The sequence below is a fragment of the Magnolia sinica genome, chromosome 15, assembly GCF_029962835.1.
Source record: "Magnolia sinica isolate HGM2019 chromosome 15, MsV1, whole genome shotgun sequence".
Lineage (NCBI taxonomy): Eukaryota > Viridiplantae > Streptophyta > Magnoliopsida > Magnoliales > Magnoliaceae > Magnolia > Magnolia sinica.
Genome location: NC_080587.1, coordinates 68,662,776 through 68,679,243, shown reverse-complemented (window position 1 = coordinate 68,679,243; position 16,468 = coordinate 68,662,776). Strand labels below are relative to the sequence as shown.

General features: G+C 40.5%; 1 protein-coding gene and 1 long non-coding RNA gene across 2 annotated transcripts; both read right to left on the bottom strand.

Moving 5' to 3' along the window:
* Window positions 1-1,637: 1,637 nt before the first annotated feature.
* On the bottom strand, window positions 1,638-9,770 carry LOC131226706 (non-functional NADPH-dependent codeinone reductase 2-like). Its single transcript, XM_058222344.1, has 4 exons — window positions 9,317-9,770; window positions 5,646-5,889; window positions 5,115-5,294; window positions 1,638-1,877 (listed from the first exon to the last, which is right to left on the bottom strand). Exons 1-4 carry the CDS (start codon window positions 9,625-9,627, stop codon window positions 1,656-1,658), a joined length of 957 nt encoding a protein of 318 aa, XP_058078327.1. The 5' UTR covers window positions 9,628-9,770; the 3' UTR covers window positions 1,638-1,655.
* LOC131226711 (uncharacterized) lies at window positions 7,718-8,667 on the bottom strand. Its single transcript, XR_009161991.1, has 2 exons — window positions 8,069-8,667; window positions 7,718-7,860 (listed from the first exon to the last, which is right to left on the bottom strand). It is a non-coding gene; the product is annotated as an uncharacterized LOC131226711 (long non-coding RNA).
* Window positions 9,771-16,468: the final 6,698 nt, after the last annotated feature.

Here is a 16,468-nt window from a genome sequence, read left to right as displayed (position 1 = left end):
TTTAATCATAAATTATACATTTTATATATTTTATTACTTTGTTCAACTTCGAATTTCAATTGACAATCGAATTGAAATTCAAATGAATCTCAATTTATAACTCAAACTCGGCTCAAAGCTCAAACTCGTAACTCGTTACTCGGCTCGAAAACCCTGCTCAAATTCGAACTCGGACTCGAACTCGAGTCGAAAACTCAGACTCGACTCAGTTCGATATCTGCTCGAACTCGGCTTGTACTCGGAGGAGTAGAGCACGAGCAGGGCATCCATGCTCAATGCCCGAGCTGAGCCGAGTACGAGCTGTACTAGGACAGTGCGAGCCGAGTACTAGCTAGACAATACTCAGCACGGCTCGGCTGGACTCATATACAACTCTAGACAGTGTGAGCCGAGTACTAGCTAAACAATACTCGGCACGGCTCGGCTGGACTCGTATACAGCTTTATGTACCGCCACCTTTTCTAAAAATGAGAAGAAAAAGGTGCATCCTATTTTATAAAAAATGAAAGAGGAGCCCTAATTTTTCATCTGATTCAAATATCAGTACCCTTGCATTCAATGGACTTTCACAGGCGGCGCTGACAGGAGTTGTCATCCCTTTTGAAATAGTACCTGCGGTCGAGATATTGAAGGCGAGATGTACTCACCCAGTAGCCATTGGCATTGAAATTTTAGGGATGGCCCATTTTGTGATGGTGACTTCGATGGACCGTTCCAATTTAAAAAAACATAGCTCACATTTGCACATGGGTTATTAAGAGCTGGTCTATCGCTGTCTCTCCACAATCACTTTTCTTTAAACTGGGTGGGAGTAATGCTCTAGTCAAATGAATTTTTTTTTTTTTTGGGTTGGTTAGTTTGTTAGTACACCCCACTGTCAGTTCACACTTCACTGTTAGCCACCCCCACTAGGGAATCGACACCAGGACCTCAATGTTGAAGCGATGGTATCTTTCACTCAGTCCACCACTTGAGCTATGGATCAGGGGTGTGCTCTAGTCAAATGCTCGTCTCAGCTTGTTAGACGAGCTGTTAGAGGCGTCCCGCTAAGGGAATGACCCGGCTTGGAGCCACTTTACCTTCCATGCCCTGCCTTGAAAGTGCACTCAGATCCAACATGCAATATCGATCTATGTCACTTGGTAGAACCCATGAACATTCTCTATAGTAAAATTCAAGCTGGTATACTCGCCATATACAACACATAAGTGAATTGAAAATGCATAGCCTTGCTTATTTTTATCACTGTTCATTAATTGTATCTATCTTGACGATGTTGGCCTGTCCGCATTCAGGTACGTGCACAGATATGGAAGAAATGTGTGATATAAATGAGCTTTCCATCTGGTTGGAAACAGTGCTTAAATCTTTCACCTCTAAGATTAGGCAGTTTCAGATCTCATGTTGGCCACAATAAAATAATTATATCTTTCCGTCCATTTGTTTCATATGTTGTGGCCATTATGAGGTGTGCAATGGCCTAATTTTTAGGCCATAAGATCTAAAAAGTCCAACCCACCTTAAGGAAATTTCAAATCTTACATGTGTTCCATGTCGGCACATGTGAGGAATTAGCAAACCGTTCTATCACTACACACACACACACACACACACACACACACACACACACGGGGCAATAGATAGAGGTACATATGTTATGCCTCCTCCCATATCTCCTCTATTGTTTTGAATGGCCCACCTGGTGAAACAAATAATTCTCCTGAAAATCCTCTATGCTGTGGGATTTGACTGATTTCTACCAAATCTTGCTCACTCAATTCCCAATCGAAGATCTGAAGATTCGCATTCATTCTCTCCTTGTTGAAGCTTTTGACCACCGCACTCACTCCTTGCTCATACAACCACCTTAGAGAAACCTGTGTTACATGTGACATTGATACATGTCAAATACTACATGAGGAAGATGTTATAGTTAGTTTAGGGAAAAAACAATATGGGTCCATCTTGCATTGCCAACATGCTGGAAATTATGGCAACAAAATCTCCTTGGAAAGAAGCTTCATTTCTCAATGGATCCCATCTTGGGTGAGGGTCTTGGACCCTCGATTTAGCCCCCACTTGAAAATGGGGTGGAGTAAATATCTCGACTTTCTTTAGAGATTTTTATATTGGGTCCATTAGGCAATGAACACGATAACAAAGAGATCAAAAGACACTGCAGTTAGATCGAGAGTTATCATACCCATTTGATTAGAGGCTTTGGAATTCCTACAAGCAGATAATTCCTTGAATATCGCTTTGTTTGATGATCCTAACCATTTGATTTGAGACTTTGAAATCAGAGGTTTTCTATTTAATCATCATCATCATCATGTAAGCCTTATCATCTAAGCCTTATACCAATTAATTGGATCATTAAGTGTGAACAGCTGGCCTGAGTTTGGAATGTGATATTGTTTGGATTTTGGCTCTTGTTGGAATCAGTACTCTTTATTCTCCCATGCTCTGGCAATCGTGCTCCCCAGACCACTACCATGTAGTTAGGTAGGACAATCAATCCGTAGTGAAGGGAATCTAGGAATAAATGGGGACTAAGAGGAGGGTTACACAGGAGTCCACTATGTCAGCAGACTTCCTTTGGATGTTTTGCTGGATGCGGTGGAAAGACTTCTGTATTGAAGTCAGTCTGACGAGTCCAGTCCCGGGGAATTTCTTCAATGTCTTAGAGTTGTAATCTTCCTATTAATGATTGTGACAGCTTTTACAGGATACGTACCACCTTGGGGTCAGATGAAATGGGATCGACATCAGGATGTCTAATCAAAAGGTATTTTCATCATTTGGCATACTGTGAAAGTTTTTCCCCATCAATTAAAGACAACCGGGAAATTCACACCGGTTTACAATTCAGGTCATTCAACCCCATCAATATTTAGTTCAACCCAGTTAGACATGGATTAACGAAAATGTGTAAAAGTTCTATTTGTCTTTGCCATTCTATGAGTCTCTTCCTTTTTGCATATGGCATCACCACTCTTTTTGGCAACATCTACTAATTCGGAACTTAATTTGAAAGTCATATTTTGACACAGACATTTTCGTGAGAGTGCCACTTAACCATTCTCCTCCTACAGCCAAAGTGATAGTGGCCATAGCATCCATCGGTAATGTGTGGAAGAGGGCTTTCTATGTGAATAGAGGCAACACCTTTTGCATGTTTTAAAGGTAGCATTATAGGTATGGCCGAAGATCAAAACCTAAATGTGGCAAGGGTTGATCATCGAAGCCAGGGCAATAATGATGAAGGAATTTGAGCATTGATGTAGCTAATTTCTTAACCACCTTCTACAGTCGATTCATTAGGGTCACTCTAGGGGAAATGGGCGATGGAAGAGGAAGGAAAGTTGTATATAGAAAGACAAGCTCTCTATTGCACAATGTGATGAAAGTATTATGTGTTGTGTCAACACAAAGAAGTGGAAAAATGGAACTTCTTTCTTTCAAAAGCTAGATAGGGACTTCGAATAATCGGGGATCATTTGGAGAGGCGGTGGAGGAAATAGGTATGAGTATCATGGTTGGGTGCCCATCAATGTTGAATTGAGAAAGAGACCTCGGTGATATAGTTTCATCTTTTGAGCTACCTTGATTTATGAGTGATGACTAGCACTGATATGTTTCACCATCCATGAACAGTTTTCACTAGTATGCTACACTGCAATTCCATGAAGAGATAGGTGTGGTAAGAGGAGGCATCTATATAGATGTACGCTATGTAAATACTTAGTGGTGACTGTTACCTAAATAATCAGACTTGTTGAACGTCCGATGGCACATTGTTCCGACCTGAGATATGCAACAACAAGATCTCCCTTGATCCTTGCCGGATGTGCTTGACGGTCCCCCATAATATGCTCACTTGGAGACTTTTGACTCTAGCTATTTCAAGAGTCTCTGCTAGTTGAACCGCATCTAGTAGACTCCTTTTACCACTCATCTCCTTAGTCAGCTGTTTGGTCAGGATAGAATTGATCATGTTTTGTTCCTCGGTTGAAAAGAGATGTCTTGAGCAATCGGAGAAGCACTTTGATAAACAGATTTGATCTTGACCAACTCACTAGCCCCTACTCAACTGTTGGAATGGGTAGTATCTCAGTTGGGTGTCTTAATTTTTTATTTTTTTCCAAAAAATCTCGTGTTGAATTGAAGTTGAAACTTTACAGAGACGCTAGAAATCGGGCGCCCCGGGGCAAAAGATTAGGGAGCCAAACAAAAGGAGGCCACCCTCGGCCTCAAAAAAACTATACAACTACACGGGAGAAACTCTGATAGAGCCGAGACCAATCTTGTCGAGGAAAAGGAGATCTCGAATGTGGGGAGGGAGAAGCGAAGATTGCTCAAACACCTTACCAGTCTGCTCAATACTGCCTATTTTTGCCATACCATCAGCTGGCCCATTCCCTAATTAGGCTAATAGCAGCATATCATCGATGGTTCACTAATAGCTCCAACTAATAAGTGATAGCGAATAATCAGAGGAGGTAACCCATTGATGGCAAGACCGGGGAGGAATTTATAGCATAAGTTTGATGCTGATTGCCAACTTGACACAACCCTCCTTTGTACTACCTTAGGACTAGCAATGAGAACACAAAACTCCCTCATGCCCAATATAATATACTATTGCGCGCATAAGTTGATTATAATCGAGTATTATCTAATAGTTTAACATGCAAGTTAATTACAATTAATGAGTTTATTATAGTCAATGTATTAGGAATGATAATACGATTTCATTTTTAATACAATGAGTCAGATGAAATTATTTCCATGAGGGGGGGGGGGGGGAATGTAGAATTTTTTATTACTATTTAAATAGAAAATTGATTATTGCGAAAATGTTTAAATGAGAAATAGGACCAGGCAAACGAACATAAACATATGAGGTTAACAAATGTAATGTACTAGCTATGCATGTTTTTAGCACAATAAGAATTCCTAGAATTAGTCTACGGTAAAAGTCGCAAAACGAAAAAGTATAGCAGAGGGAAAATTTTTGCTACGCTTTCTACATTTCGGTTGGGAGGACCTGAGATTTCATACTAGAGAGAGAGAGAGAGAGAGAGAGAGAGAGAGAGAGAGAGAGTTCAAACCTGAGCAATGCTTTTTCCTTTAGCGTTTGCAATTTGTTTAAGGATTGGACTCTCCATGACTGCCAGCGATCCCCAGTAGGCTCCATTTGCCCCTAGCGGAGACCATGCACTCACGTGAATTCCATGCTCATTGCAGAACTCTCTAAGCTTGCTTTGCTGCCATGCTGGGTTCATTTCCACCTAACATAACATCATCGTCAGTTTCGTCATCATTGTCATCCGAGTCATCCTCATCAAAGTATTACCATTAACCATGCATATAGCCATTGAATACGTGTAATCCAAGCCGTTCAAATCTTGAGCCCCATTGCAGATGTATGACAACCCAAGTCATACATTTAGACAAAGGTTGCCCGTCAAATGGACCAATAAGATGTAAAACTTCCAACGGTACAAATTCAACAAACAAATGTCCAGTCATCAAAATAATTGAGGACTGTATGCGAAGTTGGGCTGAGAATTTGGGTTTCGAGTGCTCATACGGCATACGAACACTTACATGTTGTTATAGTCCATGTGTACGCATCATACCTGATTCACGGCTGGAGGTATCTTGGCGTGGGCCATCAGTTGCAATAGCTTCTTGGAAGAGAAGTTGCTGACTCCAATGGACTTTGTAAGGCCCAGCTTTTGACACTCCTCCATTGCCTCCCATACAGATTTTAAATCAATGGGGAGAAGGTCGTCCCTGTTGAATAGAAATCTTTTTTCCCCTGGCTTCAAGCGCACGGGCCAATGAATGAGATAGAGATCAAGGTACTCCAACCCTAGATTCCTACAACCAACCAAGAAATCTTAGTGGGGCTTCCTACAACCAACCAAGAAATCTTAGCGGGGCCCATCTCATAAGATGCATGTCAGTTTCCATGTGTTGATGGATGGACCCCACATGCTTACAAGTTCTGCTGATTCAAACTGTCAATGGTTGCTCAAGTAGGCAGGCCATGGCCCAAAATCACCCACTCACAATTCGACATGTTAGTTCACGAATTTTTTGTTTGAATGTGAGGAATTGGCTCATTTACTTTCACCTGCCCGTTTGGATTCCAGTAATTAGGTAGCCAGGATTATCGATTGGCCAGATCGAGTGAACTTAGAAGATCCTCAGATCACCCGCTGATTGGTCTAAGTGGGTGTGGCATGGAAATATGCCTCCTAGAGTCGCTATATTCGTTTGGAAGCTCCTCCACAAGTGATGTCGAGCAGGTGGCACACACTTTCATCGCAAAGATGGACAAAAGAAGGCCCGATCGGAGGTGGAAATGATCTGGACCATTAGAACCTTAAAACAATTGTATCTCACAAACCGAGATGAGTTTTTTCGGCATATCATATATGATTTTAGGGTAGGAGAAGCTACTTTAGCCTACCAACCCCACTAGGCCAGGTTGCCCACATCGGATTTGCAAGATTCCATCAGATCGACAGTCAAAAGTCCCTTTTATTTTCATGTTTACTATTGATCTTTTGAATTGTAGTAGTCATGCCCAACATTAGAAAAATTAGGAGAATAACATGGCTAGGCCAAATTGTAAGGTTTTTGGTCGACATGCTCTAAAAAGGCAATGTTTTTTTTTTTTTTTAACACACTTACCCGACACACACACCAACGCAGGCTGTAGTGGGATTTAACCACCTATGGGTATCGGGCCCAAGGCCTCATGTTGAAACTCTCCGAGTCTACCACTGGGGTAAGGACCGGCGCCCACTGGGAATCAATTTAGTTGGGTGAGGTATACGTTAGGTTGACCGAGCGTCTTTTAGGGCTGCGGCCTCCCCGAAAGGATTAGCGCCCTTTTTTTTTTTTTTTTCTTTTTTTTCTTTTTTTTTTTTTTTAAAATTTTTACGGTACCCAGTTTTTTGAATAAAATTTCCCCTTTAAAAAAGAAAAAGAAAATAAGTAGACCCTTTACGATCCTAGTATTGGCTAATTTCTCATATCAACAAAGTTATAAAGATAAAAAATAAAAAATAAAAAAAGTCTATCCAACCGATTGGATTACAAGTTACAGTGCACCTGTCTAATTTTTTTATTTTTTTTTATTTTTTTATTTTTTTTAATTTATGTTACGCTCGATCTTCTCTATTTTTTCCTTAGGTAACCCTCACAGTGAGGCCAACCTATTGAAAGGGACGTCACTAAGTTTTTGGGCTTGTGTGCAAAATTACAGATGGACGGTATGGATATAGGACACGTACATCATGGTGGGCCCTACAGTCAGGGATCAACCCGCCTCGGTGGATTCCCGGATCATCCTCTTTAATAAGGCTGTGATTGGTTGCACCAGATTTCATGAAATATCATAAAATTTACAGAAAATAACTCTGAATTATCATAAAATATTATGGAATTTGGTGATATTTGATGCTACCAAACGCACCTTAAAATATAAATATTTATCGTTTTGGAAATTCAGCTCAAAGTCGTCTAGAATTCTGGTTTTACCAAATAACCCTCCTGATTGAAGGACGGGGATGTGGTTCTTTTATTACGTCAGACCAAAATGCTCTTGACTTTCTTTTTTTTTGGCGAGTACGAGCTTTCTGTTGCAAACAAGGTTTGTATGAAATCCAACCCATCCAAAATAGTGTACCCCAACACATATATAAACAAAAAATCAGGTTGATTCGATCATTACGTTGGCCTAGTTGTCAGAGCAGGTGTGGTTCCAGCAAGAAATCTACACAAAATCCTTTTCTCTTATCTAACACACTTACAGTTCATTAAGCTGAAGACTGATTCTACCTGACCAGGCCTATTGCAATCCAACCCATCCAAAATAGTGTACCCCAACACATATATAAACAAAAAATCAGGTTGATTCAATCATTACGTTAGCCTAGTTATCAGAGCAGGTGTGGTACCAGCAAGAATTCTACACAAAATCTCTACACAAAATCCTTTTCTCTTACCTAACACACTTACAGTTCATTAAGCTGAAGACTGATTCTACCTGACGAGGCCAATTTAACTGCATTTCTGATGTAGAGCGGGCTGCATACACTTTCACAGCAAAAGATGGACTAGAGAAGGTCGGAACAAGGCAGAAATGATCCAAACTGTCAGAACCTTATATCAGCCATATCTCACAAATTGGGATGAGTTTTTCAACATATTATATATTATTTTCGGATAAGAGGACCCACTTAAGTTAACTAACCCTGCTATTCTCAGTTGCCAACACCAGATTTGCGAGATTCTATCATATTGACAGTCAAAAGTTCCATTTAGTTTTGTTTTTGGTATAAGTAGTAAGATTTAATTCGAGTATAACTTTTGATCTTTTGATTTGTGAAAGTCGTGCTTAATATAAAAGGGCTTAGAAAAGTCAAGAGAATAACATGGTTGGGCCAAACTGGACACTTATTATTTTTGACCGAAAACCAAACAGTTTAATAGGAATACTATTTATAGTAAGTCACCTTTTTAAGCATTTGAGTTGGAGTCTAAGTGTAAAACTTTATCTTAGGTTTGAGTTCTTTATTTAAAGAGCTATAATTTCACTTTTTATTATCAATCAAGTTATTTTAAAATTATTAGGAATTATTTCTACTTTTATCCCTCATGGATTCAAGGAAGCTTTGTGAGAAGTTTATAGAGCTCTATGGATTCAAAGTAGTTATTCCCTAAGGAAGATTTTCATCGACCTCATCACATTCCTCCCTGCGCCAAATTCGGTCAAGAGCAGCATCTTAATGACCCAACCTGGCATGACTCTATTAAATTATTTCTTGTTTTGGGCCAGGTCATTCGGCCTAGCTAGCCCACTGATAACTTGCATGAAGAATGAGTTTTGGGGTTTTGAAATGGCATATGTTAAGGCAATAGTTTAAAAACTCGAGGACCGCACGCGCGACTCGATGTCTTGCTGGGACGGTTTTACTCCAATATTGGACAATGATTTAATTGACTTAACTCATTATTTAATAATTAAATTAATATGGCTTACAGAAAATTTAAATAGCAATATATATGCAAAATATAAAAATAATGGAAAGACACATAAACGCATGGTGCTTGTCATGTTGGTTAGAGACTTTGCCATCTCTGCTTCCCCAGTTCTTAGTAACTTGTTCCGAGTTTCACAATGACTCAGCTAAAAATCTCGCTGAGTCAAGTTAACTCAACGGACTTGATTTACGAATCGACTTGACTTGATTGAGTTTTGAGTTGACTAAGGTAATCAGAATAAGATAATTACTCTAAGGTGTTTTTGAGCGCCGGAAGGACCCGGTCGCAGTGCACATCGGTACACCATAGCTTGGAGGTGATGAAGAGCTCACTGCGGGTCTTGATGATGCCACGTCGGAGCGCTTCTGCTATGGCTTCGCCGAGGTGACGTTCCGTCCCATACAGTGCGGCCGTGTCAAAGTGCCTGTAGCCAAGATCGATAGCATCGATGAAGGTGGACACGAGAGCATCAGAGATGACTGAGGTTCCCGCTCCCGTTCCCATGCCTAGCAATGGGATCTTCTCGCCCGAACTAAGGACTGCTTCTGGAATCCCGCCCATGATCTTTGACAGATGATATTTTCTTTCTTGGGTTAATTAAGCTTTAGTAGAGATGGAGCCTTTGGGGGGGATTATATATGATGTATGTGCATGAATTGCATTCGGTTGCCAAATGGACTGTCCAGTTGACGATGGTGACGGGAAGGTTCCTCGACCATGCACATTGTTATATTTTCTTTGTAAGAAGTTCATAGGGACTGCGCCAAATGTACGGTGCATATGGTATAATGAATTATCAATCAGGTCCATTCATTTATGTCTCAAAAGTCAAAGCTATGGAACAATTCTACCTGCCAATTTTCTTCTGATCACTAATTATTTCTGTGTACTACTGATGCTCTACTAGCCAAAGCTTGGAGACGATTATCTATATATATATATATATATATATATGGAAAAGGTACTATGCGCTCGACCTCACGAGTCCCTTCCATGAGGTCGAGCTGTGTGGGCCCCACCGTGATGCGTTTCGAACATCTAACCCATCAGTCAGATGCACCATTCCATCGTGGGCCTAGGACTCAAACATCAAGTCAATCCGTGACTTTTGTGGGCCACACCACATACAGAAGTGGGGAGGGGCCATGCACCATTAAAACATTTATAATCAGTATTTTGGGTGCACAGAGTTTTGGTTTGCAAATCCAGCCCATCCATTATGTGTGTCCCACTTTCATGAGGGTTCAGACCAAGTTTCAACAGCATTCAAAACTCAGGTGGTCCCCACCAAGTGCTTTTATATGTTTTAACGGTGTTTCACATGATTTTAGATGGTATGGCCAACCTGAGTTCTGTATACGGCTGATTTTTGGGATTTACATAATTTAGAGGGTACCCATCAAATGCACGGTGTTGATGGTCGACACGCATCATGGTGGGGTCCACACAGCTCGACCTCATGGGAGCTTATCGTGAGGTCGAGCGCTACCTTTTCCCATATATATATATATATATATATATATATATCAAAAGAAGGCGGTACAAAGCTACTTCGGATGGGCCCCATAACAAAAGGGGGCAAGGCCCACTTATCGTAAAAGAAGAAAAACAAAATAGAGAGGCCCTGCTCCACACCCAAATAACTATCAAGTCCCTTCCCACAGATTACCCAGGCCCACCCTGTTAAGAAAAATCAAACCTCATGAGAGGGAGGTTTGAAGCCGAGAGAAAAAGGAATGGGCTTGGCCATCGCTACCTCTATCTACCAGGTCGTCAGCAACCACGTTCGCTTCTCTTGAATGGTGAGTGATGGATATTTCAAACTGCGACATAAGTCTCTTGATCCTAGCCCGCCAATAAATTATATTTCATGATGGGGAGGATGAGCGATTGAGCATATCCACCACTACCGCCTTGGAATCACTCTCCACTTCCACCTTGGAGAAACACCTATCCTCACAAAGAGACAGGCCCTCCCATATTACTCTGATTTTGGCCCTGGAGTTTGAGGCAAAACCGTACCCCTAGGCAAAAGCGAAGAGAAACGAGGTAGAACAATCCTTTAGAGAGGAAGTTCTGATACGTGTAATTTTCATCCATCCGAGTAAATGCACGGAGCCGATTGCTAGACAAATATGTCACTTGGACTAAATAATGATGGCTCCCCTATATTTTTGGTCTTATGCCCTGACATGAGCTGGCAAAATGGATGGATCACGCCTAAAATACATACATCATAGTGGGACCCACGGAGTGGCGTGTGGTGCAGGCAATCTGCTGCTTCCTGTACCAAGGGTTTCAGTTTGTAAAAGTGGGACCCTTGGTTCAGTCATTGAGACCATTGGTTCCATTGTTCGCCACTGTGGATCGTCCATCTACCAAAGATCTATTTGATTGCACATTCGGAATGGTACAATTTGTGTCTTGTTAATATACGGTCGAGATGAGAAATAAAGGAAAGGTCTACATGTATTGCTGTATTTTTCTTCTTAACCACATGTTTGCAAGCCCAAACGTCAAGAGCTACGAGTGTACCATGTTAAATTTTCTACATTCATTTGAGACTCCTTTTCTTCAGTCAACAAAAGTTGCGAACTTATATGGACCAGGTGAAGCCCACCCTTACCGACCTTCGAAGGAACAGATCATAGATACCATGTGCTACTGAGTTAGGTGCGTTGCATGTGGGCCGTAGATTGCGACAAAAAATGTGGGCTTCACCTGGTCCATATAAGTTTGCAACTTTTGTTGAGGGGTCACCCATGTGGGCCGTAGACTGCGACAAAAAATGGATGATTTTGAGGGAACTCGCACAACCAGTTGGCCCGTTAGCCTTTGCACCATTGATGCAAGTATTATCTCAAATTTAATGGTGGTATGTCACTGTTGCTCTAGCTAATAAAAGATAGCATGTATACCACATATCTAATCTAATGATGAACGGTAGATATCATTCCAATAGTTTACTTTTAGTGGTGTTTTGGATACTCTGGCCGCATATGCCGCTTGATACATAGGCACTACGCGGTGGCACATATTGCGTGTAAAATTCGGAAGAAATTTTACAAAATATTGTTGGTGAAGTCATAAATCTATCAATAACAAGGTCTATCGGTGCCATCAACAGTACTCGATGTCATCGAGCAGATGTCAATGCCACCGACAGGTGCTTTATCCCATCGAAAAAATTCGAAAAATCCATGTTGGTTGCTAAAACATTTGTGTTGCTACTCGATGTCATCAAAGGAGTTTGATGACATCAGCATATCTTCAATGGGTGTCGATGCTAGCGAAGGTTCTATTGAAAATGTGTATAGAATTGAGTAAGTACATAATTTATTTTCTATTCTGATTGTTTAGTTTCTATTCTGATTGTGATAGTATATATATCTGGTGTAATCGGGATTGGGATATAGAGAATGTGCTCTAAGGCTTTCTAATTTGTTCCTAAGGGTTTCAATGGTATGGTTAGGGCTCAAGGCTTATTCGAATCGGTAAGACTCCATCTCTTATAATTTCTACTTTTATAGTGCACTACCCATCGCTTTGTGCCACTATTTTTTCCCGCAAGGGCTTTTTCACGTAAAATTTAGTTTGTTCTTGTTTGGACATGGTTGTACGATTGCGAGTACTTTGCTTGATTCGTCTCTGAGTGTTTCTGTTGTTCTACAACAAGTGGTATTAGAGCTAATACTAGGAAGTAGATTGAATCTGAAAGCAAGGTACCAATGGCATCTAACCCGAAATTCGATATAGAAAAATACTCCAGTAAAATAATTTTGAACTGTGGAAAGTTAATTAAGATGAATTGTATCATAGTTCAACAAGGATTAGACGAAACTCTCCTTGAAATATGACTGGAATCTATAATAGAATACGAATAGAATAGGATGGATAAGAAAGCTAGAACATACATCCAATTGTGCTTAACTAATGAGGTCATTTACAATGTTATGAGAGATAAAATTGCAGTAAATACATTGACAAAATTAGAAAATATCTATGTGAAAAAATCTATTGAGAATCATTTATACTTGAAGCTATGTTTATTCAATCTGAATATGGCGAAGGGGGTTGACGTTGAAACCCACATTAGTAACTTCAATAGGTTGATTTGCAAATTATTGGATGCGAAAGATATGATGAAAGATAAGGAATAGACATGTATATTGTTAAATTCTCTTCCACTATCGTACGAGTCATTCAAAGATTCTTTGTGCATCGGTAGAATAACCATTAGCGTTGAGATCATTATGTCAACCCTTTAGTTGAAAACAATGAGAAAGAAAAACAGTGATGTGGGTGTTTCTATAGATGCATTGGTTATGAGGGAGATAAATTTTAACCAGGACAATGGATCTTCACGATTGAGGTCCAAATCTAAGGGTAAAGGAAAGGGCAAAGGCAAGTTGAAAGATAAGTTCTCAATCGGTTATGATGAAGGCTCTAATAACAGAGTGGAATTGAGAGCAGTATGGGATGGTTTATCCCATTGCATGAGGTTAGGTCTCTCCAAAGTAGAAGTGGAATCTGACTCTAAATTTGCGATAGAGCTAATTAATGGGAAAGTGGAACTAGCGTGGCGTTGGAAATAATGGGCAACCAGAATGGAGAAGTTGAAGATGAGAGGGCAGATAAGTTTCTGTCATATCCTGAGAGAAGGCAACACCCCGACTGATGGACTAGCCAGAATGGGTAGCGACAAGCAAGAGTGCTACTAGTTCAAGCAAGTCTTCGAACTCCCGACTTAGACAAGGGGACAAATGTTTCTGGATAAAGTGGGGCGGGGTTACATTAGGCAAGTTTCGTGGGAGAAAGAGTGACAAGACCGTTTCTAGTTTTTCTTTCTTATGATAGGCTATTGCTAGGCTAATTTTCTCCTCCAACGGCAGCCCGAATGATACCTCTACACATGTAAATCTTTTAATATGAATATATAGAGCTTAGCTTTTTTTTTTTTTTTTTTTTTTTTTTTAAGTGCTGAAATTGTGGAATGAATGGGCACATGCAGAAGGATTGTCAGAATCCTAAATCGAGAAATGATAATACAGATAGTTCTTATAGGAAAGCCAAGACTGGAATCTAGTAAGGAAATGAATGGTAGTGACATGTTGACTGCATCAAAATCCGAGTGCTTCGATGAAGAATGGTATAAAGTGGTAGGCACTATATCGGTGTGTATCAAGATGTTTGATGGAATGGATCGTATCTTGATCAAAGTGAGTCACGTTCTTAATTTGAAGAAGAGTCTGATATTTCTAGGAGCACTTGAGGCACTATGGTGCAAATACACCGGGTTTGATCATATGCTTAAAGTTTCAAAGGGGTCACTCATAGTCATAAAGAAAAAGAGGAATAGAAACATTTACAGATTGATCAGGAGTACTCATCGGGTGGAGTTGTAGCGTCTATAGCGGATTCCACATCTACACGTATGTAGCATGCACGTTTAGACCACATGAGCGAGCGGAGCGTGAAGTATCTTTCTGACCGTTGTTTAATTCTAGTTTTTAAAAACATTGATTTAGTATATGCGAGTCAAGAGTTAAGATTGTCTTTTAAGTTTAGGAAACATGTTTGTATTGAGGTTCTAGATAATGTGAATTCTAATGTATGGGGGTCGTCGCTCATGATTTCTACTGGAGGGTCGTTATTGTTTGTCATGTTTATTGACGACTATTTCAAAAAAGTATGGGTTTATTTCATGAAAAATAAATTTAATATTTTCACCAACTTTAAACAGTAGAAGGTGATGGTGGAAAAACAATCAGGGCAAAAGGTGAAAGCGTTGATGATAGATAACGGTGGAGAATTCACTTTTGGAAAATTCAATCAATATCGTAAAGATGAAGGGATTGTGAAGCACAACACAGTGTGCCACACACCAAAACAGAATAGTATGGCTGAGCAAATGAATCAGATTCTCTTGGAGATGGCTCGATGTAAGATCAATAATGCTAGACTGGGCAAAGAATTATAAACCAAAGGATAAAAAGTACATCTTTGTTAGGTATTGTAGTAGTGTGAAAGGGTATAGGCTATATGACCAGGTCATACGAAAAATTATTCTTAGTCGTAATATCAAATTCGATAAAGGATCCTTGTTCTATAAAGGTGAGCAATAAAAGGAAATGAAAAAAATTGGTTGTGTACGTTCAATTAGACAAATATGAGACACAACCTAATACTGAGATGCATACATATGTATAGGAGTAGGTGGAGCAACCTGTGTCACGCTTCAGACTCGGTGATCAGACTCACAAGGAATCCGACAGCCGGTTTCGACCGCAACAGCCTCTGTTGTACCCCATTCTCGGCTCCTGCCATAGGTTCCAATTCTGGGATCTTACAAGGAGGGTCTCCATATTATAATTTCAATCTAATTGAGCATACCCAAGATCATAGCAAGTAAATCTCAGAAAATAAAAAAGGAACACAATGCAAAATCTACTAAGAATTTAAACTTTATATGTACAAGGCCCAAAAGGAAATACATAATATAGAAGGAAGGGAAGGAAAGGTCTGTAATAGGTCCTTAGCTCACGCCAATCCAATCCACAGATCCTCCGCTACTGCACTGACCTAGGATCTCTTGCATGCATCAATCGTGCATAAGCTTATAGAAAGCTTAGAGGGTGGTGTAAGTGTGTGACAATGGTGTTCAGAAGAATAAGGAGAATGCAGAAGGAGCCAATGAACAATACCAATGCCTCCAGCAGTACCGAGGCTAAACTATGAATGCAGTAAGCCATACCAAGGCTATGCAATGCAATACATGAGTACTGGGCGCCATATTAAGGCGATGCAATATAAGGCTTATACAGCTAATGCAAATGCAATGCAAAGTAATGCCAGTCCTCATATCCAATCCGCACATCAAGTATAGTTCCATTAAAAGGAATCCACCGGGGTCAAGTACACTGCAGGATGACTACCGCTTTATAGAACCGTACAGTCAAATGAACGTAGGAGACCTCACTACCCGCCTATCGACAGCCAATCACCAACGAGGCTCGATGGTAGCGGACCCATTTCACTAGCTGGTCAAACTCAGCCTAGCTATGCCCCCTCACTCAGGCGGGTAAGTTCAAACCCCATCTCAATCGACCACGCAACAGTGGGAGTCGTGGCCTAGCAGTGTAAGACATTCAGGCGCTCATGTTTTCCACTCGATCTTGGCGTTGAGGCGTCTCCTCGGTACCATAGAAGTTTTGGGGCTTTTACCTAGGGATATCCTATGCACCCCAAATGCTCAAGAATCATTTTCAGTGTCCACACACGGCCATCCACGATATCTCTGTGGAGGCTATGGCCCTGATGAAACAAGGGCGAATATCCACGTGTTATGCAATGCCAGATGCATGAACCACATAATCATCCATGCATCAACCTCAAGCATCCA

What these genes read in the sequence shown, in the direction of transcription:
- LOC131226706 (XM_058222344.1), bottom strand. Translation starts at nt 9,627, where the DNA reads ATGGGCGGGATTCCAGAAGCAGTCCTTAGTTCGGGCGAGAAGATCCCA. An exon ending in GCGCTCAAAAACACCTTAGA is followed by an intron (nt 5,890 to 9,316) that starts GTAATTATCTTA and finishes GGTTGGTTGTAG; the next exon opens with GAATCTAGGGTTGGAGTACC. An exon ending in AAGGAAAAAGCATTGCTCAG is followed by an intron (nt 1,878 to 5,114) that starts GTTTGAACTCTC and finishes CATGTAACACAG; the next exon opens with GTTTCTCTAAGGTGGTTGTA.